Source organism: Nannospalax galili, unplaced genomic scaffold (genome assembly GCF_000622305.1).
Source record: "Nannospalax galili isolate Female #2095 unplaced genomic scaffold, S.galili_v1.0 scaffold286, whole genome shotgun sequence".
Lineage (NCBI taxonomy): Eukaryota > Metazoa > Chordata > Mammalia > Rodentia > Spalacidae > Nannospalax > Nannospalax galili.
Genome location: NW_008359442.1, coordinates 7,965,393 through 7,991,641, shown reverse-complemented (window position 1 = coordinate 7,991,641; position 26,249 = coordinate 7,965,393). Strand labels below are relative to the sequence as shown.

The 26,249-nt window shown below is 35.8% G+C and overlaps 1 protein-coding gene across 28 annotated transcripts in view; it reads right to left on the bottom strand.

Moving 5' to 3' along the window:
* Positions 1 to 26,249, bottom strand: part of Nrxn1 (neurexin 1) — a 1,171,927-nt gene that overhangs the window by 122,345 nt on the left and 1,023,333 nt on the right. For 19 of the 28 annotated variants that reach the window (XM_029558644.1, XM_029558639.1, XM_029558643.1 and 16 more), the window contains 2 exons: positions 16,718 to 16,807; positions 15,006 to 15,325 (listed from right to left, as the gene is read on the bottom strand). In XM_029558644.1, the coding sequence (XP_029414504.1) occupies positions 15,006 to 15,325; positions 16,718 to 16,807 (410 nt within the window). The remainder of the gene's footprint in view (positions 1 to 15,005; positions 15,326 to 16,717; positions 16,808 to 26,249) is intronic. The other 9 variants (XM_029558653.1, XM_029558649.1, XM_029558648.1 and 6 more) reach the window with 1 other exon arrangement.

The window sequence follows — 26,249 nt, the reverse complement described above, 5'->3', positions numbered from 1 at the left end:
ACACGTGCAAAAACAGGCATATATACATGCACACATATTCAAATAAACCTTCTAGCCTGACTCTAACCTCATAAGAGACCTTGAGTCAAAGGAACTCAGCCAAACTTGATCCATATTTTTAACCCACAAAAACAGTAGCTTAAATGTTTGCTATTTTAAGCTGTTCAGTTTGGGGGAATTTTATTACATAGAAACAAATAACTAACATAACTAGCTAAAATATACAACAGAATGCCTTTTTCCCCCTTCAATACAAAAGGAAACAAAAATTAAAATCTATACATTTCTTTTAAAAGCAATGATGCTCTCCAAAGTCAGGCTCTCACTGCAGATGTTCTGGCTCGGAGAGGGGGCATCTGCCCTGTTCACTGTTTCCAAAGCGGTCTCCCACTCTGCTAAGTCTGGCCACTCTGCACTTGGCTTGGGTACATTCTTACACTACAAAGCAACTAATTCAAATTTGTGCTAAAGATCAAAAGGCCGGAATGGAAAACATGCCAGGGTGTAGAATGGGATTGATGGAGAGTGAAGTGGGAGGCTAATGGAGGGGAGAGGAAAAGAGGAAACAGATAAGTAAACCTCTGGAAGACAAGTATGATCCAAACACAAAACAAAATGGCATGATTGTAAGCAACTTCTACGAAGAGAATTCATTTGACCTTGATTCTAGAAAATTCTACTCTGAGTGGTCCATGTAACCTGATACTGAATCCCTAAAGAGAAAGTTTAACACACAGCTGAGACTTGCCTTGAACCATATTTCACAGTAATGGTGCTGCAAATGCTCTTTATTTTGTTCCCAGTTTTGGATCTTCATAGATGAAATATGGAAGGCTTGGCTATAGATTGGAGACAGAACATTAAAGTCAACCTTCTTGGAAATAGAAATATTTAGTGATGTGGAAAAGGTGAGGGATGCTAAAGCAATAGGGAGGAGAAGAAACATGCCCACCATTAGTGTGGAGATTTAAGAGAGAAACACCCCCTCCACTAGTGTGGAGACTTAGAGAAACACTCCCTCCACTAGTGTAGAGACTTAAGAGAGAAACACCCCCTCCACTAGTGTGGAGACTTAAGAGAGAAACACCCCCTCCACTAGTGTAGAGACTTAAGAAAGAGTTAGTGGAACAAGAAACATAAAAGTTAAAAGAGAAATACCCTGGTGAATATACTAAAATGCCTCTTACCAAAATGCAAATATAAACTGCTTATAAAATAAATGTTTACACACACACACACACACACACACACACACACACACAAGTATATTTCAGAATACAAGGAAAAAGAAGCAGCTCAAATCTGCGCCAGTTCTAAATTTTCATCTTTGGGATTGTAGAAACATTGTACAAAGAATAAATGAAGAACTGGAAGCAAAGATATAAGTTTGAAACTATAAACCTATTTAACAAGTAAAATTATTAAAATGTATCATCCATGGGGAGTGAAACTGGGGTGCAGCAGGAATTGGAGGAACACTGTTGCTTTTTATACTATCTTCTAAACATATTCATTTCCTTTCAGTGTTTGTAATACCTTAATGGAAATTCTTAAAAATTATTTCAATTTGTTTTGCCTATATATAACAGAGAAGAAAAGTGGGTTGTACCTCTTTCTTGTATCTAGTCTCAGAAGCAGTGTTTAAAGAACATAGCCTAATTAGTGTGGCTATCAGCCAATTGAGGAACTACCCATTTTAATATATTGCATTTTTAACTAACCCACACAGCAATGATAAATTCCTTTGGCATTCCCTAAGCTTTGCCAATATTTGCCAGACACAGGAATTCATTTCATTCCCTAAGCTTCATTTATGTCTTTGTATTTCGTTAGTGTGATACTAGCCTGTCCCTCTAATCTTTTCTCCTCTAATTCTTTGTATCCAGTTCCCATTTTAATTTGCCATTGAAAATACCAAAGCTTAAATGTGTCAATGAGTGTCTGTTCAGAATGCTATAGAATTTTCCCATTTCTGTCTGTTTTCCAGCAATAGTTAACATACCCATGCTTCTACAGAACTTTTTTGGAGCCCTGACAAGAGTCACTGGTACAAACTGACTCTCCAGTGTGTGTCCTATCCTAGCCTTCCTGCTGTTTCCTTTGCGATTTCCCTTATTATTTCAATGTCCCAAGTTTGGGTAAGGATACTAAGAATTCAGAGCAATCATTTGAACATGCAAATTCCTAAGTTGTTGACAAAAATGGGCTAACTAATCTCCAAACTCTGAAGTGTTGGGGAATTGACTGTGGCTCACCAAAGCCACCCAAGAGAAAGGCCAACTTTGGTACACATTATCAAAAGTGCTAGAGCATAGATAATTAAGATAAGAATAATAAATATGATCAAAAGATAGCTTCATAATTATCATTAGAGCAAGACAGAAATTCTAATCCTAAATGAGGCCTTTGAGACGGGACCATTAGCTGGCACAGCTCAACCAACCGCCATCCGCTCAGAATGACAATAGACCACTTGCTAGTCTGTAACTCCACCTTTATGTCCTGCTTTCCATTTTAGGGGAATTACTGTTGGAGCTTCCTGCTTTCGTGTGAAAAATGTCCACAGCATAAATAGAAATGGCAATTTTTACTCCTATCAACCACATCCATGTATTTTTTTCATCAGTAAGTATGGACATAAAATGAAAAATACCTAACACCTATATTTTAAAGTTGCCTTTACAGGTGAAGTAAAGTGATTCTTTTACCACCTCATTATACAATCATGAAATTTGCAGGGTAACTACTGTTGGAGCTTCCTGTTTTGTGTGAAAAATGTCCACAGCATAAATAGAAATGGCAATTTTTACTCCTATCAACCACATCTGTATATTTTTTCATCAGTAAGTATGGACATAAAATGAAAAATACCTAACAGCTACATTTTAAGATTGCCTTGACAGGTGAAGTAAAGTAATTCTTTTACCACCTCATTATACGTATCATCTTTATGTTCTGTGAATATTCATGAAATCAGAAAACTTAGGACTAGACAATCTACAATATGCATCCTGGTGGTAGACTATAGAATCTATTCTTTTAACTAATTTAGTTTTACAAAAACCGCTTCCTCACAGCCTATTATGCATAATTAGTAAGGTAAAGATATGAACTTCAAATTCATGTCAAAAAAGAAACTATGGATTGCAACATCTAATAGATGAATAATTATTTATGTGCTTATGTGAATGTCCATTCATAGCTCTTTCCAAGGAGCTATGAACTGATAAACCAATCTCTGCTTAGACTTGTTTGAGAAGACATCAAGTGAAAAGCAAGCTTTGAAACTGTCGCTTATCATGAGCACAAAGAAGCTTTAGAACCACACAGACAATTGCAACTCAGGAAGCAAAGAGAAAATAGGAATATTACTGGCCCTGAAAGTGGGCATTTGGGTTTTGGGTTTCGTGTTATTGCTATATTGTTATACAAGTACTTTATTGTTGTGAGTAAAGCAAAGAAAGATTTCAGACAAGGTGCTTTGCGCATAGTGGTTGCTGTTTTAGTTTCTTTTCAGAATCCTCAAATAACACAGAATGCAAGGCTATGTTAACAAGTGAATGAAGCCGACAAAGCCATTCAGTAAAACATGGAAAGCTGCAGTGACAAAAGTGATGCTCACTGAATCTACAGTGAACTCTTATCTGGACAGTGGAAAATCCTCAGTTCCTGAAGAGCACTACCCTAAGCCTGAAAGACACCTGTAGACTAAGCCAGGCCTCCCAACACATGCAGGTGAAGGATGTGAGGAGTCCTTGGGCTGCTCTGTACCACCTTAACTTCTGTTCTTGATCTAAAATTATGAATAATGGCCAGTCAACGCTATGCTTAGAGAAGTCAGAGATAGGAATGTCACCACAATGTTTAGAATTCTTCCTTTTCTGAGACAAGGTCTTATGTAGTTCAGGCTAGCTTTGACCTCATTATGTGGCTAGGGATTCAACTTCTGATCTTCCTGCCTTCACCTCCTCAGTGCCGAGATTACAGACGTGTCCTACATCCATGTCTGTGTTTTTGTGCGGTGTGGGGATTGAATGCAGGGCTCCATGCATGCTAGGCAGGCACTCCAAGATACATTCCAAGAAAATAATTTGGAAGAATCTTTACAGAGCTTTTCATTTTTCAAATATGACCATAAAACCTGAGAACCCTTTTTAAGTAGAATGCATATATTTTCTCTTTTCTTTTTAAAGACATTTTTATCTCCTTTAAATCCATGGACATAAAAACTCAACATCATTTTCTAAATGTGCATACAACTCTCGTGATACATACTTGGGAAACAGCAGCTGCAAAGCTAAGCTGGGAGAGATAGAAAACATCATATGTTTCTTTACTCTTCCAGGCCCACATTTTCACTACTGAATGTTGAATGCTCAGGATTTCAAAACAGCTTGCATAACATGCACCGCCACCACAAGGACCCCTCATGTGGTTCACCTGCATGTATTGTGAGGCCTGGAGTAGATTATAGACGTCTTTCAGTCTTAGGGTAGTGCTAGCAAAATTCAGGAAACAATTGTCTTTTTCAATATCCTGTATGAATCTGTAGTGGCTGAGATACCACATAGTGTACAGGGGGAAGAAAGGAAATGAACAGTGTGAAGAAAAAGAAAAGAGTGGCAGCACGGTAGACACAAAGACACCAAAGGAAGAAAAGCTGAACACCTACTATGTGCCAGAAACCATGTTGATAGTTTTGCTTTTGCAAATTTCTTTGATACCCCCAAAGAGTCCAATCTGGTAAATCTGAGTCCTCATTATTTTTTGCTACACATTAGCACAAGAAAGTCTTCAACACTGGTGTGCATGAATGTGACAGTCCTAGGCTTCCTGAACATGCATGTGTTCTATATAGAGGTAAAATTATTCAGGTCCATTCATATGGGATGTGCATGTTCTGTTATACCAGGAAAACCTTAAAATGGAGGAAAGGGGCTGGCACCACCAACTACCCTAATATATGAATAGACTGAATGACAGCATCTATTTTAGAAGAAGGTTTGTACAAATACAACTTAGACTTTAAACACCAAGGAGAGAAGGTGAGTAATTGCAGTTTGGATAATGTCTAGCACATTGCCAACACTTTGGAGAAGTGCAAAAATAGAAATGTGCTGTCCAGTGAGCTATGTTATTACAAAAGGACTAAAATATCTTCTTCTTTAAATTTATCTCCTAGCTTCAAATGTATTAATGATGCTTTAATAGACTAAATCTGTCGTGCTCTAACGCTATGCTATTGTTGATGCAGAACACTTTGTCGTATATGTATTGCTTCACTACTAATCAAGAGGTGTGAGAAATTATTTTTTATTATAGGATCTTTATTTGGTAAATGCCTCATCCTCAACAATGACATTTTAGTACCTAGTAAAGGTACAGCATACTTGAGATGCACAAGTGTTATTTGATAATTTTCAATGTAGAATTCAAAGTAGAATTATTGTGGATTTACAGGTTGTTCTTAGCATGGAAAAACATATACATGCAATCTCTTTTCTAGAGACAGAGAATCTGTCAGAATCTGTCAGACTCTTCAGAGAATGAAGCCCAGTCTGGCTTCAAACTTGTAATCTCTACCTTGACTTTCCAAGGTTTGGATAACAGGTGTGTGCCACCATGACAAGCTCCTGGCTTGTCTGTTTTTATTGCCCTTTTGAACATGGACTGGAAAAAAATATTGTTTAACACTGGAGCTACCTATCTGCTTGAGATTTTATACAAAGAGAACAGTGATGAAATACAGTGAAAGCTGTTTGGTACATGACTGGTAAAAGCAGATGAATTGCCTAACCCTTCTCTCGAGGTTTCAGCCTAATGATGCTAATATATTTTTAATGCTTGGAAAAATTTTCAGTGATACCAAAAGAAAAGAAAAATCTAATAAAGACTGAATACATAAGACTGAGCATATAAGAAATTATCATGAAAGTTTTAATGTAATCCTGGCATTATTTTATTAAGTAAATGTCATATTTTTACATATATCATAAAAGATAAGAACATTATTAACACATATACTTTTACAGACACAATTATCTTTGTATGATTATATTGTATAGAGAGGAATAAATCAATAAGTATAATATAAACCTCTAAATGTATTTGAAAACAAGAAGTTCACAAGCTACATAGTACAAATAACTTATAGTGTTCATCATAAGTGAAGACAATTATATAGAGATATATTCTTTCTACTTAGATACTGGTCAATTACTTAATAAAAAGATGTTGCCCAATAACCAAGGATAGAAATATTTAGAGAAGGTACCAACCTCGGTAATCCTCTTCCATTGAAATTATTGTCATTTCACAAAAATTTATTTTATCTCTCCCATGCTGACTAAGATCACACCAAAAAAGATTATACCAAGAATTCTAAACACAATGTGATTCAACTTATAGATGGGTAACTTAGTCTTTTATACCTGAGTATATCACAAATTTTTAAGCCCCCCATTCAGAAAATACTATCAGGGGTATACCAAGATCATGTTTGCAATAGTGACTACCCTACTGTGAATTCACTTCTGCCTGTGAATAATTGGGAACCAGGCAGCAGACATTTACAAAATGCTTGGGTGGTAGTAACTTGAGGTTGACGGGCAGGAAGGGAAAGCTTCAGAGCACTGTATGGGGTCAGTGGACAGTTTTTCAATGTGTGAGATTGTTCCAAATTGCTGTGTATTTATCATCTGTGACCCCATGCAACTGAATGCCAATAACAACTCTCTGGCTGTGTCATTGTTGGCTCCCCCTGTACCCACCTCCCATCCACACAATCCTAGGGAACAGTAAATGCAATAGAAAAATCTAGCTTTGCACAAGAAACACAATTAATGCTTTGATTTAGAAACAGAAATTCACAGCTATTTTCAAAAATAGGGAAGTTAGTTGTAAAGGTAATAAATATGCTTTAATTTCTAGTTTGTACTGAGGATTAATTCTCAAACCTGTCTATATCCAATAGTGATTATGGGTGTTGGACACTTTATTAAGATATTATAATTATTTTATAGTTTAGGATGAATAACATGAAATCTCCAACTATTGGTAGTAAAAATTAAATAACCACAGTGTTATATGGGTGTTATACTATGCTGAGTCATCTAATCCTCACAATAAGGTTTTGATACTATAGTGTCAATTTTATATGTAAGAAATTAAGATATTTTGATGTTAAGGAACATCGAGTGTTTGGTGTAAGGAAAGCTGGCAATTAGCAAGGCTCATGGGCATACCTTGATGCCTGTGCTGCCCTGTTCCCTAGCGGCCCAGGCAACACTGCCCTTGAGAAACACCACTGTCATCTGATCACGTTTGATGTCCAGCATGAACTTTTTTTCATATTAAGAAATTATTCTTTGAGAATGTCACACATAAATACAATATATATCTGATCATATCTAGCCCTCACCTTTCCAAGTCCTCTCAGAACCCACCCCCACCTCCATCATCCTTCCAGTCTCATGCCCTTTTTTTAAAGCTTACTGATCAATACCAGTTAGTGCTGCAGGTATGAGCCTGGGTGTGAGACCATCCACTGGAACATGGACAGCCTACCAGAAGCTACGTGACTCTCCCTCCTCCAAAAACCATCCATTGCCAATCGCTAAAGTAGAAGATGTGAGGCTTCCTGAGTCCTACCCCCAGCCCCAGCATGAATCATATTTATAAGAAATGCCTAAAGACCTAGAAGGAGAGCGATAAGACATGACACAATGTTGAGCGTCACTCATGGCTCAGACAGCTATCCTGTGTGATCTTAGATGAATTGCTCACACTTCTGAAGGTTAAGTTTCCTGATCTATGATAAGGGCACACAATATTTGCCTAGTGTTTCTTCAAAGATGGATGTGCAACACAAAACATGTTTGAGGAAACTACAGAAGTGTGTAAACACATAAAATAAGGGTGATGCTGAAGATGATCACAAAATGTTAAAACCTACCCTTCTGAGTCTAAATCATAAAAATCAAGAGCTGTAAATTTTCAGAGATGAGGAAGGAATGGTCTTAGGAACAATTTAGCTTACTATTCCATGTTTTGAAGGAAAAAAAAAAGTTCAGAGCCAGAGTGAAACTTTAGGGCCCAAGGACGCTGGATCTTCTTTTTTTTGCAGTACAGCAGTTAGAGAAAGTCATTTGTCTTTTAGGGTTGATAACTATGTATCAGTGGTTTTATAGTTTTTTGAAAGATGCTCATTTCAGCAAAAAGCAAATATAATCCATTAAACAGGACATCTACCGGAAATTTGATACTGTTTAAAGTCATTGATATTGGACATTTGGTATTGATGCCAAAATAAGAAATTATTTTGGTTAGAAATCTTGAATAAAAAGCTAATTGCTTTATTTATTCATCTGTTCAAATCAGTACTAAGTATCCTGATCAGTCAGTAATTATAATTTCAATGAAAGTGAGTGGGAATGATAATTCACAGAAACTTGTCCATGAGGAGTGCAGAGAGACTTCTAAATCAGCCTGGGAGAGGTTGCCTGGGGAGAATTGGGATGGAGAGAGACTGGAAAGAGCCCTGTCTTCTAGAGGTCATTATGAGTAGTGCAGTGGAATATGGACAGAGGGTATAGAAATGAGCCTTTAAGGAGGCAGAAGAGAAGAGGGCTATGAAGAATGGATCTTGGAGATCATCCAGGAATTCTATCCTTTATGTTTTATATATCTGGATGGATTAGTGAAGGAAATGATGTAATTACATTTGCATTTTCTAAACAGTAATTTGACATGTGAGTGAAGATTCACAGTGGATGTTGTTTTTTAAAAAAGAAGGCAGGGCTGGCATGTTTTTCATTCTTAGAATAAGTATTGAATGTCCCATAGTATTCACATTAAGTAATATCAAACTTTCATCAGGTGCCATACTTTATGAATTACATTTGTTTTTAGCTGAAATCAGCGTTCTAAAATCAATGAAACCAGCACGTGGCAGAATGAATTTCTGGCATGCGTGCTGGTTCACCATGCTTAACAACCAATACCTTCCCCCAAAATAAATAATTAGATAAAGTGTTGAGTTTTGAACAGAGACCACGTATAAGGGCAAACGACAAGATTCCTTCCAAGTAATCCCAAGACAGCTCCGTAGCCTGTACAAGCCTTTGAGCTTCTGTTTGTTCCAGTTTTCACATTGGTTGAAAGGAAGAGTAATACTAATCTGTACTTTTTGAATTTCCATCTCATTCTTAGATACACACATACCTTAGAATCGGATTACACTTCTGATTTAATTAAGATACGTTAGAAGTAGAAGGACACAGGCTAGGACCAGATAAACCATATCTTCGTGTCTCTTTTATCCTCTCCCCTGGCTCTAGTTCCCCAACTAAGCAATTAACTGCCAACTGTACACTCCATGGCGGGTGCAAAGCTCTTGATCTCAGGATATGTCTGAATAATAACATGACAGTTTTCTTTTATAACCAATACCTTTATTCATAATAATCTATGCTCATTTATTCTAAGCGAATTTCCATATCATGGTTCCTTCAAACACAAGTATTCACTCAGGACTCTCCTCTGGTTTTCTCCTACAGCTTCTGGCTGTTCCCGGGGTCTTATTCATTTTCTGGTTTATTGCTCCTCTTCCTCAACTGAAAGTGTAAGTTTCATACAAGAGAGTCTAATCTTGTTCAAGGCTGTATTTCCAGTGACCAAAATAGTATCTGGGCTAGAGTAACTGCTTGGAAAACATACTGAGTTAGGAGTGGATGGATGGGCACACATATTTGGCTACATCTAGCTTTGCCAGAAGGCATCTCCAGACCAGGTTAGCACATGCCAGTGGAGCACTTTTTCATCCACTCTAACTTCCAGAACTCAAAGAAAATTCATTGTGTATAATGTTCTTAAACCCATCAAAATGTAAAACTTTGATAGTTTTACTTGTCAACAATGAGGGAGAAAAACACCTTCTAAATAGCACTTACTTACCCACATTAAAATTACAATGAATTGTACTTTTCTCTCCAGGCACCATCAATATTAGAGAACATGCCTTTGAATATATTTTAAAATTTACATCCAAGTGTTTTTCCTTCCAATATGTGCTAAAGCTTTCTACAAAATTGTACATTAATTTCAGGGAATATAGCAGAACGATTAGATTAGGGAAAATAAAATTAATTATTCATGTCACCAGTAGTCTAAAAATGCAAAGTGTTATCAGGAACACACATAATTATGAGTAACACTGCTATTTTTAATAATGAAGCCACTGTGAAGGTTAATTAATATTTTTAATAAAAATAAGATTTTGTTCTTAGGAGTTACAAAATGTATTTTGTTAGCTCTAAATATTTTTCATGGAAATATGTGTACACTCTGCTTACATTTTTCAAACAAATAGTATTCATTTTTCATGAGTAGCTCCAAAGCCTCCAGGAAGCAGCAGCAGTGTTGAGTGTATTTATACACTTTCCTTGCTTAATGCTAATTGGGTTTCTTCTCAGAAAAACTCCAATGGACGTCAAGTATCACTGGCTCTAAAAGGGTATCTTATGTGTGAAAAATGCACTTCTCTGACAACTGTCCCTTTCCTTGCATAGATTTACCAACTCTACTCTGAAAAGCCCAGCTATGAAACCAGAGAACTCCTTCAAGAGAGCCTGCCCATACTTACTGATTCTATCTCAATCTATAATTCCTTCCCAAGAGTTCCAAATACAGTCCCTTCAGTTAAAAAAAAAAATAAATAACAGAATCTGTCAAAGCCCGATTCTCTCTACTTTCTCAAGATGCTCTTTGAAATGAGATGAAAAGATGAAAAGGCCATGGATTCTAAAAACCAAGTCAAGATACTAGAATCAGTTTCAGTTCTACATGCAAAGGATGAGGCTCAATTATTTATTACTCTTAGGAAGTATGATTCTCTCATAAAAGTAGGTTTTATATATGCTGAAGAGCATAGTCCAAAAGAGTTTACATAGTGGAATGAGGTGTTGAGAATCAGAAAGCAGTACTATGAGTTACCACATCACAGGTGCACACAGGAACACTTACAGCCAACTAGGATGCCTGGCCACCCGATCAAAAAGACAGGAGTGAAATATAAGCATTGTTAAATAATGAGACGACCTAATTAAAAACATCATCACTAGAAACAATTAAAATTTAGAGCTGAGGACAATTCCAGAGACTCCTAGTAAGTCACTTATTATAGAGATGCAACAAAGCCACCGTGCAGGGAGGTTAATAGCCTGTTCGAAAAACTTGCATTGGAAGCATAAACCTGATTAATATGATTAATATGTTAGTTCTATTATACCACATTTCCTCTAAGGAAAAAAATACCAAGGCTCTGAATTTTCTACAGTATGTGTATAGTATGCAAAATACTCCTGAAGGGAAGAACAGAAAAGACCATTGATATGCTACAAAGAATATTCCAGAAATAACACAACTCTATTTTCCTGTCTATGCACATTAGCAATAAATAAACAATAAATGTAAAAAGGTGGGGAAAAAGAGGAGAGGAGTGTCTTCTTTTCAGTCATGTACCTAAGATCCATGCACAAGTTCATTCATTAAAGGAAAGAGCTCTTTGCAGCTAAAAATTTTGCATGACATTCTCCCTCCCCAAACAGCTCTCTACAGTCTAAAGAATGATTTTTTGGCAAATATTTTGCTGTCTGAGAATAGCGTTATGGCAACATCTCAAGACTTAAGTTTTCTATGAAAAACAAGTCATATAAATGTCAGGGAACCCATAAAAAATTCTATCAAAATTGTCATGTTTACAGTAAAAGAGGAGCCATTTAATCAGAAAGATTGGTAGATGTCTGTATTATTTTACCATTATAAATCATGTTGAGCTAAGAAACTTTAGTATGAAAACTGATCAACACTCAAAAGAAAACTCTTTTTTATTTTATACTTTTAAAGTGCATTTTCTTTTAAGCAGGCGTGAATCTAAATGGATTTGGTGGAGGGTATTTTGATGAATGCTCCTGTAGTCTCTGACTGGATGAAACCTGAAATAGATTTCTCACCTCCTCCTTGCCCTGCAGGATAGCTGCACAAACATCAGCTCATCTATGTAAAATGAATCCAATTTAATTCTGGTTGACCAAAAATCTGCTTCCATAGTTCTAAAACATGCCGTCATCCCAAGGTGCACAGTCATTGCTGTGTAAATGGCTTAGTGTTATCACTGTGGAAAATACACTTTGATTGAAAAGCAGTACATTAAGATTTTGAAAAATGAAACGACCTCTTCTTGGGGGTTGATAAAAGCAGACAGATGTGGTCACTACGGACAAGGTTTAAAGAACAGATGCTGCATCTAACCTTCTAAAAGGGGGTCAAGACCTGAAATTAGCACTATAAATCACTCTCATATTTAAATGTCCCAAATTCTGGTATGATTTTGTCAGATAAACACTTTACATTTAATTTATATCAGTAATCTCTTTGTATTTAAAGGGCAATTTAAAAATAAATAATGAGTTAGGAAAATTTGAAAAATTATCTTATTACTCAAAAATAATTTCTTTTCTTTCATAGTGATTTGCAGTTCCTGCATAATGTATATTGAATTGCTACCTTAAATCATACATATATGACTATAAAATAGTTTTTAAAATATTTCCAAATATAAGACATTGCTGCCCTGCTGAATATTAATAACAATTGAATGTTTGTAACATATTAATCTAAATTATTTAATCATTGTTATCAGTCTATGAAAAATGTAAAGATTTAAAATATCTATTTTTTAAATGCACACAGTAATCTTTTACTTAAGTCAGTATCTTCTCAAATGAACCAAGTGATCACTCATTGATTAGATCATTCACTTCTACAAATCACCTCTGTCCTTAAACTTATAACAAGTTATGAGAGACTCTTTTTATTGACCATTAGCAAGCACTTAGCTGTTTCCCTTTGTGCTAATTTTATAAAATGCACAAAACTTAGTTTGACTGTATTCATATTTATCTTTTCAATCTAAGAGTTATTTGGCCACTAAAAATTCCTGAGAGCATGTACTAACCAATAAATCACATTAAAATAATGTTAGTCAATATTCCTTTTGGAACACGTGGTTTACCTAGGAGTTTTGAAAACTATAATTCATTAGCAATGAAACAGGACTACCAAGAAAAATACCAAACTACTTCCAATTGTATTCACAGAAACATTTCCAACTGTAAATGTACTTAAATGCCCTCATGAATTATTTGATATAAAAGAAATATTTTATGAATTCTTTTACAGTTAATCTTTCCTGTATCAGATTCATTTTTATAAGTTGTTCCTCATTAGGTGAAGCACCAATCAGCAAGAATGATAACAAATCCTCGATGAAATATTAGAAAAGAATATCCATCAGAGCTACGAACAAGCACAAATCTGTGCGAAGTCTCATAAGTCTTTGTCCAATATGATAAGTACTATATAATCAACAATCACATATATTTAAACACCACAGAGACAGTCAACAAAATAACAATCATGAATTTAAAGCCCATAAAGGTGACCAACAAAATGATGATACTGCAAGTAAATATTCCAACTAAAATGAATATCAATTTCTGCTCATTTTTACCAGTGTGTCCTCATGTCCAGAACACTGTCTGTTCATGTAGAAACTGATCGATAAACACATATTAGAATATGTCCTATCACACAGCCCATTTCACTTTGTGACCAAATGCAAATGGAAGAAGAAAGGAAGTATGGGGATGAAAAATAAGCGCACATGGTGCAAAATATGCAATTTAGTACTGTGCCACATTTATTAATTTATGTTACAACTTTGTTCACGTCTACATTGATTTAAGTATTTTTCTCATTTTTTTCTTCTTCTATTCATGCCTATGATACCATTCTATTCAAAGTAAAAAGGGGGGATATGTTTTCTTCTTTTCCTTTGAAACCCAACTTAATGACGAGCTAGAGTGTTGATGAAAATAGAACTTGCTTTCAGGTGTTTTCTTTCCAAACCTGATAGTCTGTTTCAAATGCTTGAGCTAAAAGCAGTTTAAAAACTGATTGTTGCCATTTGCTCCTTTGGAATTTAAATTTCTGATAGGTAAGGATCGTGTATTTGGAAGAAAGCTTTATGTGACATCTATTGAAGATATTTACTATTAAAAGCAAAATGAAACAATCAATCTTGGATCACAAAAAACACAAAACTCTGTAACATTGGAATGTGCAGAAAGGCTCCAAATATCAATAAGGATCTAATAGCATTTAATAGCATTTCAAAAGCATTTTATAACATTTCATAAGTCTTTATTCTGTGTTCTCTGATGTAATGCCAATGACTGAAACAGTGCCTCATACAGGCAATCAGGAAGTATTTCTCCACTGAATCTATGAACTTGCAACTTATACCAATGGCACATTTTAAAATTCTATTTTTCAAAGTTTCAGATACAAAATTTAATAATAAACTCATTAAAGTGAATTCTAGGTAAGAGCAATTAGTTACATATCATACAAAATATCTTTGCTCCAGGCAGTTTTTAAATAGCATACTTTACATCTTCACCTCAGATAACCTAAAGGAGTTCTTTTCTCATTAACAGAGAGTAGACCCATCATTCACGATGAAAACCAAGTCTCTAACATTCCAAAAATTTAGTATCTCAAAATACAATAGAAATATTGCAGGCACTATCTCTTTTAAGACCAAATTTCCTTTTCTTTTGATGAAGTTCTTAATTTAAACAAAGCCTTTTAAACACACCATTAATTTGCTTGTTCATTACACTTAAAACCTAAAGATTCTTCAAAACCAGCAGATCCTCTCCATTTGCCTGGCCTAGACCAACATTGCATTGCACAGCATAGAACCTTTGATTCCTCAGACATATGCACATCATCTGCAGAATGAACACCTTGTGTTCACCAGTCTCGAAGAATGCAAAGCACACAAGATCAGAAAGAAAATCCAGCTTAGAAAAGACACACGAAGAAAGGCCCACTTCTGAAACCACATGTCCCAAATGAAAGGATGGCATGCATGTGCTCACCTGGCTAATGGGCTCTTTCGTGGGAGGCTTTCCTCTTCTAGCTGTGCTGGTAGCCAGGGTCGTGGTAGTCTCCATGATTGAGGTGGACATCTCTGACTGCATGGCAGTGGCTGTTGACTCAGTTGTCATAGAGGAAGGCACTTCACCAACCAGTCTCACATTTCCCACTATGGCGATGTTGGCATCATTTTCTGCTGCCATATTCAGAACTTTCAAGCCATTGTAGTAAAGCCCAGAGAGCTGGCCCTGGAAGGGCTGGCCCTGCTCTTTCCCGCCAATTATTATGGTTGCTTGGCTATTGAAGATTGTGAGCTGACGCCCTGTAAAAATAATATTACATACATGCAAAAATGTTGATTGTGAACTCTACATTCTACAAAGGATGATAAAACAGATCTTTCATGGGGTGGATAATGAGAGCAATAAACTATAAGAGAGGTGTTTGACTCATAATTCATTGCTTATAAATGAGGTGTCCATGAAATGCGTAATTATTGGCAAATATTTATAAATTTTCAACGGATTGTCAATGTGGTGCTTTTGCTAAAAGACCAATCAAACATATATAGTACAAATCAGTTTTTGGTGGGTGCCTTTTCTCTTTCCCCTCAAGAGCTTATTGTTGGTCTCTTGAATGTAAACTACTAAATTTGAAAAGTGTGACATATCTAGCATTTCAAGTATTGTTATCCTAAAATTACCACTGAAAGAAACTAATCTGCAGAAGTTAAACTCTAACTTTAAAATTTATTGTAGAAAAAATTCACAATTCACATAATGCCCACATGGATCTATATACTGTTCTTTAGACATGTTTTGAAGGCAATAGTCCATTGTTATTTCAATTATTCTCAATTATTCTATTTTTCCGGCAATCACACTGAAAAGAAATGCATGGTTTACACTGAGCTGATCAGAGACAAAAAAAGGATCCAAAAATATTTTTCTGATTGGTTTTCAGCAAGTCTATCAAAACAAAACAAACAAAATGAACCAAAGAAAAAAGGAACAAAAACAGCTTCAGATGTAAAAAGCGGCTTCAGAAATGACACACAAACCGATGGAGGAATCATGGCACATTTCCATCAGACAACAATCCTCAGCAACAGTACCATTATCATCAAATGGAGGATCCAGTTTTAGCAGAGTGACTCTGCTCATAAAAAGCATGCACACAACTTAAGTTCAGTTTTAATTAGGGTTTGTTCCCAAATGTTCTCAGAAGTTTGCAAACGTTAAAGGGACTTCATTTTGACTGGCAATCCATATTGCCCACTATTTAAGATTCCTAGAGTTTAAACAAAGAGTTGCTTTTTTTTTTTCAGGACCATGATAAAGATATCCGAACTACATATATTTTAGTTAATAATTTAGAGGCTGGAACATGGAATATAATCTATAAATGATTTATCATTTTGGGTTAATGCTTGCTGTGAGTACCTTCATACATTGAGTTAGTGGATTATATTTAACAGTCCCTTTAACCTTAAGTTAACTGGGTAAGATTATTAAACCGCTGGTACTTCTAAAAATGTATAGAAATTATTATACAAGGTATGCAAATATTACTATCTACATTTTGCTGTTTTAAATTTTTTTTAATTTAGTTTTACGGAAAATTTATTTTTTATGTTTATTAGTGTTACAATGAAGTTCTACTTGGTTATGTTCAAATTATTTTTTTATTTGAAGTTTTAATCAATGTTTTTTACCTTTGTCGAGTAGCCATTCATCAACTACTCGACCAAGTCGATATGGAATTCGCTGTCTAGCAATCGCCAGGCGCTCGTTATCATTGTTTCCTTTAAAGTTTAAAGAGACATTTCATTGGTTAAAATCTGTAAGGTCAAAGGTTAAAAGTTAATACTTAAAGCTCGAGCTACACAGTTGTCACATGATTTTTTGAAATTTGGAATTTTAAAAAGTTCTACCTGGAGCATTTCATGTTTCAGACTTGTCATTCATTCATTATTTTATTTTAGCAAACAAAATTATTCCTATGTTAATGGAAAATTAGAAATCTGCATTTGAGCTAGGTTATTAAACTTATGTTATAGACAGACCCGAACAAGCAATTTAAACAGCATAGAATAGCTTTACAAAAAATGACCATTGACCTCAGGGCTTTGTCTTTTTGATGTTTCTTATTAACTAGTTAAACATGTTCAGCTGCAACAGGTTTAAGTTTTCAAAATACATTCACCCTCTTATTCCAGATTAGTAATTTGTGAACACCAAACTTAACACCACCTTTGGCACACTGAAGCATCTAAAACAGGCCTAGCATACTTTATTTCCTATTCAGACAACATATTTCCTTATTCGTTTCATTAAAGAAAACCACAAAGTCCAAACAGTTCTTGTGTATTCCACAGAAATTGGCTAATCAATCACTTGGGCATCAGAAGAGATTACATCTTGCATCATCCAAATATGTTTTAGGAAAAGGCTTTGACAAAAGTGACTTTATTTGAGTGTCCTTCTGTTTCATTTAAAGCCTAACATGCTGAAGCATATAACATTCAAAAATTATATGTGAATTTTTATACACTTCAATAACTGCTTATTATTCAGTTATTCTGAAAAAAAAGAAGGCATGAGAACTTAAAGTACAAATGCAAGCTGTAAACAATGGCCCCATTCACAGATTTAAACTAAAGGAGAAGCTTGCCTTCTTTGAATAGAAATATTGTCCGCTAGAAACTCTGTTTCTATTGACCTTGAATAAAGTTTGCAAAGAGATGAATGTTTTCTTGATCTGAGTTCCATTTCAGTGCTCTATCATGTATATCACAAGGAGTTTTTCTAGTCCATGAAAATTAGGTAGAATATAATTTGGAGCCAAGCCATTTTGGCAAGAGCTCAGATGAGGATTACTAGTTGAAAGAAACCTTAAATGGTAGAATTATGCAGATAAAAAGACTGGTGCATTTTGCTAAAAAAGAAAATATACTATTTTCCCTCAGACTTATCTTTATTTATAAGGTAGTTTCATTTTTTGTGCTAATTTTATAATGGTCTGTACTTACCACAATAAATCTTCCCTAATATTGCTCAAACACCTTTAGAGAAGTAGAAAAGGCCTGTCTTTTAGGCCAGCTCAATGTGTCATTCAAATGTCAATGCCACTGAAATATTTCACATATGAATATTCACTGTATAATGCCAGTATCAAAGTTGTGCCAAATATAAAGTTAATGAAATCACTGGTGTGTGGTTCTATGGATTATATATAATTTAAATACTGTAAAATTGTATTTTGTACTGTAGAGATATAATGTTGGTAAACCATTACCGCTTTTGAAAGCATATAAATAGCAAAAAAATTTCAACTGTATTTTAAAATGCATGCATAATTTGTGTTCTTTTTTGTGTGTTTGCACATACATATTTTTTTCAAATATGAGAAGTTTAGTATTTTCTATCCAAGGGCAGTGTAACTGTTGATGAACTAACTATGTGTTCTTGTCCAAATGTGATTTATATAATGATTATATTTTACACACATAATTTGAAAGGCAAATATAAAATATTTTTTAAAAGACATCTCTTTTCTCTGTGGACTTTTTAGCCAATATTCACAGCCATTTTCAATGGTATAACTTTCATGTTAGAATGTTCTGATCATCCGGAATGACCCATTTTCCCTTAGACAACATCCAAAACAGGTCCGTACTTTCCTTTGCCTAATTACTACTACAGTTCTCAGTGCCCCCCCCTGTATCACTCTGCAATAAATCCAACTCATCCACCACAACTAATATTGAAGCATCCCACTCCTGTCACCATTCCCTTTGGCTTCAGGACAAACTGTGCCTGAGGGCTTTCTGGTCTCTTTCTGTTCTCCCTGCCTCGTCACATGGTCATCGTGTACTTGCCCTCCTCGTTTTTAGCCTTACAAGTTTTCCTTCAATTCTTCTAAAGCTCCTCTTTGTTCTTTCTGGGCCTTTGTAGCTTTAGCTTCTTTCATTTGAGATACTTTCCCTTACCTGACTCATCCCGATCTTCCTTAGCCTCCCTCCCATCACTCATTAATGGAATCTTTTTGGCATTGTTTACACTGTTGAGTTCATAGTAAGAAAGAATATCTTACTATATACTTCATAGCTCCTGAAACATATTCTTTAGAAACAAGCATTGACCTTAGAGTTGCATATTCAACAGTTTTCCTTTTAACTTTTAACTCTGAAGCTTTATGAGAGTGAGTGCTCTGCGTAGCGTTTAGTGAATTCCCAGCGTCTTCAAAATACCCATCACACAAAGTCCAATGAAATATCTGCACAATGATGAAGAGAAAGAAATCTTGTTTTCTCCTCTGGTAGTGTCTGTGGAACCACTGCCACATTCTCTGAGCTTAAAGGCATTCAGAAAAAAAGGAAAGTATATAATTGTGCCTAATGAACAGATCACATACCAAAGGGAAAATCACAGGTTTCTATCAAATCTTTATCTCTTTTATAGATTTCTCTGATCCATACAATCAATCAGTTTCTTTTTTCTTTAAAACCCACTCCATACAATAAGAAAAAGGAATCATGGCTTTTATTAGTAGAGAAATGTGGGAGAAAAAGTCCTAAACAAGACAGGTAGGAAAAAATGAGGCATTCTTTCAGAATGTTTGAAGTAGACACAGAGTAAATAAATACATAGAGCTAATCTGTCCTTACAACATTGACTCTGTCTACCAGTAGAAGCAATATAATTGATAGGCCGTGATTTAACTCAACGGCTGTTTTTCAAGATCTTTGAAACTCAGTTAAAACAAGAATATAAACACCACTTCCCAGTCAACACCACGGGTCGACTAACAACAATGATAATGAAGGAGATTGAGGAAATAGAGTAGACAGCAAAGATAGGTGTGAAAATACATGATAATATGTAAGAAAGGCAGCCAAGCAAGCATTCCACAGCCAAATGTCAGGTGTCTGCTAGTTCACATAGCATCTTATTTAACACGAAGAAAAATTTAAAATCAAATGGCATGTAATTCTTTGAGAAAATAATAGATCGAATGTCAGATGGTATTTATTGCATTTAAATACATGTTCACCTTACCTTCTAAATTCTTTGTTTTTCTACTAGAATAAACACATAATGACTTTTCCGGGGCAAAAAATTATATGCAAGTATACCATTCACCTAGCGAGGACACAGATAAATAGAATAGAAAGTCAAGACTGTTTCTTCTGTCCTGGAAGCACTGGGCCCCACGATCCTCCTGGCTTGGCTTCCCTAGTGGGTGGGTCTACAAGAGGCACACACCACTGACCTTGTCCACAATGTTATTTTAAGTTGATTCCCAAACCAGTTCTATTAGTGAGGATAAAATAAAAAGGAAGTTCAAATTGCTGATGTTCAACAGAACTTGGCCTATATTTTGCCTAACTTTATGATTTTTATTAGAAGTTGTATATGGGCAGCAAACACTAACCATATTATTTAACTTTCTCAAAATGAATTTCTTTAAAACTCTATGCTAATGAGTACTCCATACTGAGCTTTATCCCAAGAGTTTAATTTTCACAAGTAAAAATATTTACTTGGTACTGCATGAAATGTGTTTAATTTTCTAGTCAATGTATTATTCATTGAATATTGTGCAACAGAGATGTCACAAAACTAGTAAACAAAAACTAAGATGGGTTACTAGCTTCAAAAAATTTGTTGTAGTTTTTATTCATAAAATATCCAGAATTTTGTATAATTGTTTTAATTGTATTTAGTCTTTTTCATGGTTCAAAATGTACAGACCCTACACACTATATAAGGAACATAAAATGGCTCATTGCAAAAGCCCACGGACAAATACAATTTCCAGTGACTTTTTATATATTTATATTTTGGGAAAATAATTGGGATTGAACAAAGCATGGTAGGATGTAGGGCCCTTGCACTGAGCATCTGTGGATAGTGAAAAGAGGCTCAACTTGACAGGTGACGTTAAGAACAGAGGATGCATCTGAAAATTCAAGTGAACCTGAAGGTGAGTCTTTTGCGGAAACATTTTAACCTTCAGGTACTCTAAACCAGAGGAAAGAATGATTGATGCAATAGTGACTGGTTGTAACTGATTTATCCTTTCGGGGCCACTGAGTGGGTCCAAGAATTTCAGCTTAAAAAAAAAAAAAAAAAGAGTACAAAATTCAACTGTGGCAATCAATTGAACCCATGAATTACGTAGATGAAAGAGCTTCTTGTTAAATCATGAAAAGATGGTAGTTTAGCTGGACCTTGTGTCCCACACCTGTAATCCTAGCACTTGGGAGGGTGAAGCAGGCATATTGTGTGGTTTGAGACCAGTCTGGGCTACAAAGTGAATTCTCGAACAGCCTGAACTACTGAGTGAGATCCTGTTTCAAAAAATGCAAATTTGCTCTCATATTTCTTCTCCCTGATAAAAGCAGAGTAGGAATTCTGTTCTCATTTCTTTTCCTTTCAGTTAGTCACGTGTGAGCTTAGTCTTCTGGTAACTTCCACTGAAAATATCCATAACATACATTCTCTGTTGTAATTTTAAGCAATGAAGCCGCATATGCAGTTTGCTATTATTTTCTTTGGAACTGCTAAAGCATTAAATATTTTTGACAGGAAGAAAATGCCTGAACCTCCAATCTATATTAAGATTACTATAAGCACGTGTATGCAGGTCAGAGAACAATTTAGTGGAGTCTGTTCTCTACTTTCACCATATGGATTCTGAGAACTAAACTCAGGTCATTAGGCTTGGCAGCAAGCACCTTTACTGGCTGATCCATCCTGTCCTTGCCGGCCTCAGGAATGAATAATGAGCAGAAACATCTGTTCACTGAAAAGTGGAATGGAATACCTAGTTTGATTAAATCTTGACACTGTCATTTTCTCCCTTGTATGCATAGATTGATTTCTCGGTTCCCTTAAAATGTGCATGTTGAAACCTGTTTTCCAATGAGATGGTCTTCAGAAGTGAGTGAATCTTATGAATAGAGGCTTTGTCAACAAGATTACTGCCTTATGATAGAGACTCCAAAAAGATCCCTGTCCTTCAAGTTTTTGAAGACACAGTAAGAAGATGGACATCCATGACCTTAGATGTGCATTCCACCAAACCCCAGGTCCTCTAGCACTTATCTCAGAATTACCTCAGCTTCCTCAACTGTGGGAAATGTGTCTATGCTGTATAAAGTACCCTGTTATAGGCATTTTGTCACAAAAGCTCAGACTGACTTAGATATCATGCAGTTAAAAATTCTTTGCTTGGAGTTAAACTTCATGATGAATCTCAGAGAATAAAGAGAAGGAAATTTTAAACATAATTTTAGACCTATTATGTAGTAGAAAAAGCTCTATGAATGAAACTAATATGTGTTTTCTGTCCACCCATCTTAGATGATCAATTGTCTGTATTTTTTCCTTGAAAATACATAATATCCTTGGGAAAAAAATAAAGGAAAGCAATCCTATGAACCTAACATTTGTCTAGAAAAAAATAGGACAGTAAAAAAAAAGCAAAAAGACTTTGGTTTTTTTGCAAGCTTCTTATATCTGGAGATGCACCGATTCGCCTCCTGTCTCCTCTAGTGTCAGTCTGAGTCGCTGACTGCTAACTCTTTAAAATCGGGCATTCTGTTCCTTTACAGTTCTGTCAGCTGTTACTCTAAACATTCTCTTTGTCTTGCAAATCCTCTGCATTCTTTTCTTCTACACTCCTAAACATTCCTGCTTACCCTAATACATATATTTACAGACACACACACACACACACACACATACACACACACACACACACACACACACACACATGCGTGCGCGCGCGCACACACACAGAGTCTGGTAAATGTATGTCTTCCTTAGAGTTTAGATTGCATTTCAAGGAACCATTTCCTGTTCCCTATCCTGTCACCAAATTCATTATGCGATCTTGAAGCACTTGGTCAGACTATCCATAAACATGCTGAAAAATATGTCCCTATGCTTGATTCTAGACTGTACATGTTCTTTGGGGTCAAGGGTCATTCTATAAACATTGTGCTTAACACAATGTTTAGCACATAGCAACTGTGTGATATGTAATTCCTGATGCAAGCTAAACCCACTCAAAATATTTATTCTATGGCAAAAAGTGATACTTCTTGTGAAGAATCACAAAGCACGTGCAAACACACACACACATACACACACACACATACATGCAAACATGTGCATGTGTACCATGAACACAAATATCATTCATAAAGCAGCAAAGAAGCTAGCCTCTCAAGTCTGTATATGCACTGGGTCTTTGTTGTCCTGTTCCTCTTTAATTATGATTTTGCCATTGGAGTAAGCAATAAAGCAAGTACATCTCTTAACTATTCTACGCTTTATTTAATAATACGTAGCCTCAAATGGGCCCTACGGCTGTGAATACATGTTGGCCAATAAATTACTGTCACTTGAGAGTTCGTTTTTCTAACTGAATAAAAAGCTATTGGTTGATTTTGTTGGGTGAGTATCTGAAGGCAATTCAGTTCTCTAATGAACTCTATACGTGAGAGATGGTCTGAACCTCAATGACTCTTCATATATGTGTTGCTACCAAGACTTCCTTTTCCTAAGGCTAATTTTAGTGGTGATTTATTTCAAATGCATTCACATGTAGACTCTCCATGGAATTCTTGATCCCAAAGTCTATGGATAAACATTAATGGTCTATAAGGAGCTCTGCCTACCTTTTACTAAAAATTAAACTTATAACATGAGGCAGTATAAGTTAAAGTTCTCATGATATGAGAACTAGAACCTTCTAGAAGAAGCCTGATTATATTGCAGCTGATACACTGGAGTCAGGGCCTCTTTCTTAGTTCTCTTATGTGAGGGAAGATGTCATGGCCTTGTCTGTAAAATTTAGGGTAAGATTATTCTCAGGGGCATGTAAAATCAGCTGTCTTCCCAACATGCTTGAAGATTCATCAAGAAGCTATTATCAACATTTCCATTTTATAGATTAAGATGGTGAACAAAGGTATTAAAGTGATGAGAGACACATTACAGCTGAGGAGGCAACTAGAAGCAGAATTCAAAATTCTTCCTTCAGTGAAGCCCTGTTATATATAACCACGATGGACATCACATGCTCCCAGCATTCCTTGTCTTTGCCACTAATATGGAAGAAAAGCCCCAATCTTAGTCTGTGAAATTTACTGAGTTCTTTATGTGTTTCATCTCAAGTGAGAAGTTAGAAAAAGAAAGAAGGTCTAAATATGAGTCAAAAGACCACTGTCCTTCACTGGCTGGCGAGAGGACAGACAGAACTTTGAAACACATTAAGGATAATTTTGCTTGGACTTTGCATCTGTTCCTCTCATTTTCATCCTAGTGTCTTATCACTGATTTTTTCTCTGTCCATTTCCAGGAATCCTGTTTTCATGTGTACTTGTATCTATGCTCTCTGGACATATTTTATTTTTCAAAGAGACCTCCCATTCGTCTCTAGCGTCTGTAAGTAAGCCCTATTTCTTTAGGATAGCTAGGTCAGTGTTAGCAAGCCAACTTGACTCAACAAAGTCAGTTCATAAACATGAAGTATAAACTCTGAAACGATAAGTATGCACCAATTATCCATGCACCACGTGGATCCTACCAGAGAAAGCATGTACCCTTTGGGGAGTCAAGAGGCAAAACAAGGAAACATATGGAAATCAAAGTTCCGACATCGATAACTTGTCATAAGCATGCAATTAGCCACCATGTGAACCATAGTTAAAATTCAGAAAGTGATGGATTAGAGAAGGTGTGATCGAACACAAAAGAGTTTTACATTGATTGCAATCTAAATTTCAGTGATGTAATAATTATAAAATATTGATAATTTCAGGGGCTGATAATTTGTAACTTCCTTTACCTTTACAAAATTTCATCCTTACAATTTCCTAAATAAATATGCTTTCAAATAAAGCATACCCTCTAAAGTAATTATCGATACGAATATTGAGAAGTATAGTTATCCCGTGAAATATAAAAAACATAGTAGATATAGTTATACCCACTAAGCAAAATATGACATAAACTGGCAAGAATTTGAAGGCAGTATGTAAAAATTAAAACATTTTCTATAGCCTGGGCGTGGTGGCGTACACACTTAATCCCAGCACTTGGGAGGCAGGGTCAGGAAGATGTCTGTAAATCTGAGAGCAGTCTGTTCTGCATAGTGAGCTCCAGGCCAGCCAGTGCTACATAGTTAGAACCTGTCCCAAGAAACACACACGCACACACACACACACACACACACACACACACACACACAGGCTAGAATAAAGGAACTGTGAGCCATCATTCAAAAAATGTCTGTCATATTTAGAATATATTATTAATATGATACATAGAGAGGTATCTTCATTTTCTTCCCAGGCTTCTTTAAAAACACACACAAACACTTTCTCTAAATTAAATGTAGTATTGTGACGCACTGCTGCACCGAGGGTCCTGTCAGTCAGCTCACTTAAGACACTGAGCAGACACCAACAAGCAAAGCAACACCCTATTCATGACAGATGACATCCCAGCTCTTTCTGTGAAACAGCAGGCCTCTGCAGCCTGTTGAACAATGTCTTATGTGAGACTGCTGTGATGTTGGGCACAGAAGGCCACAGTCTTCTTAGGGAAGAAACTACAAACTTACTGCACACTTAATTGGCTAGAGAAAATACTCTCTACATGTCTCTCTTTCGTATGGATCTACATTAAAATATCTAGTGTTCCTTTGCACACAAATTTATAGAATCATTTTTTCCCCACTAGTCACTGACATTCAAAGCATTTTAGTTGAGATACTGTTCCAACACATTAATTACAAATAAAGGCAGCCTTGTGCGGTTTGGACCTCATTGCCTGTGTGGAATAACTTCTCCCCTAAGCATTCACGTGTACTTTTCCCCCAAAGCAACAAGATAGGATATGGAATCAAAAACCAGCAGTAAGAAATGAAAAACAACAAGGAAAAGCAGAAAACCAAATGAAAATCCTACTCTGATAAATAAAGGTTAAAGTTTGTTATACTGCATACTAAAGTGGTCGTTTGTGCCAGCCTCGTAGGATTTAAGAAAGAAGAGTGATTTATCAGCTACAAAAACAGACAAGGCCACTGACAGACATCACTACATAGTGAGAACGGAAGGAAAGGGAGGGAAGACCAGCCCCGTATCACCTCACAAGTGGCCATTTTCCAGCTGAGTACTTTCTAAACCATGATGACTTAATATTTAAGCTTATCCACCTTAATAAAAT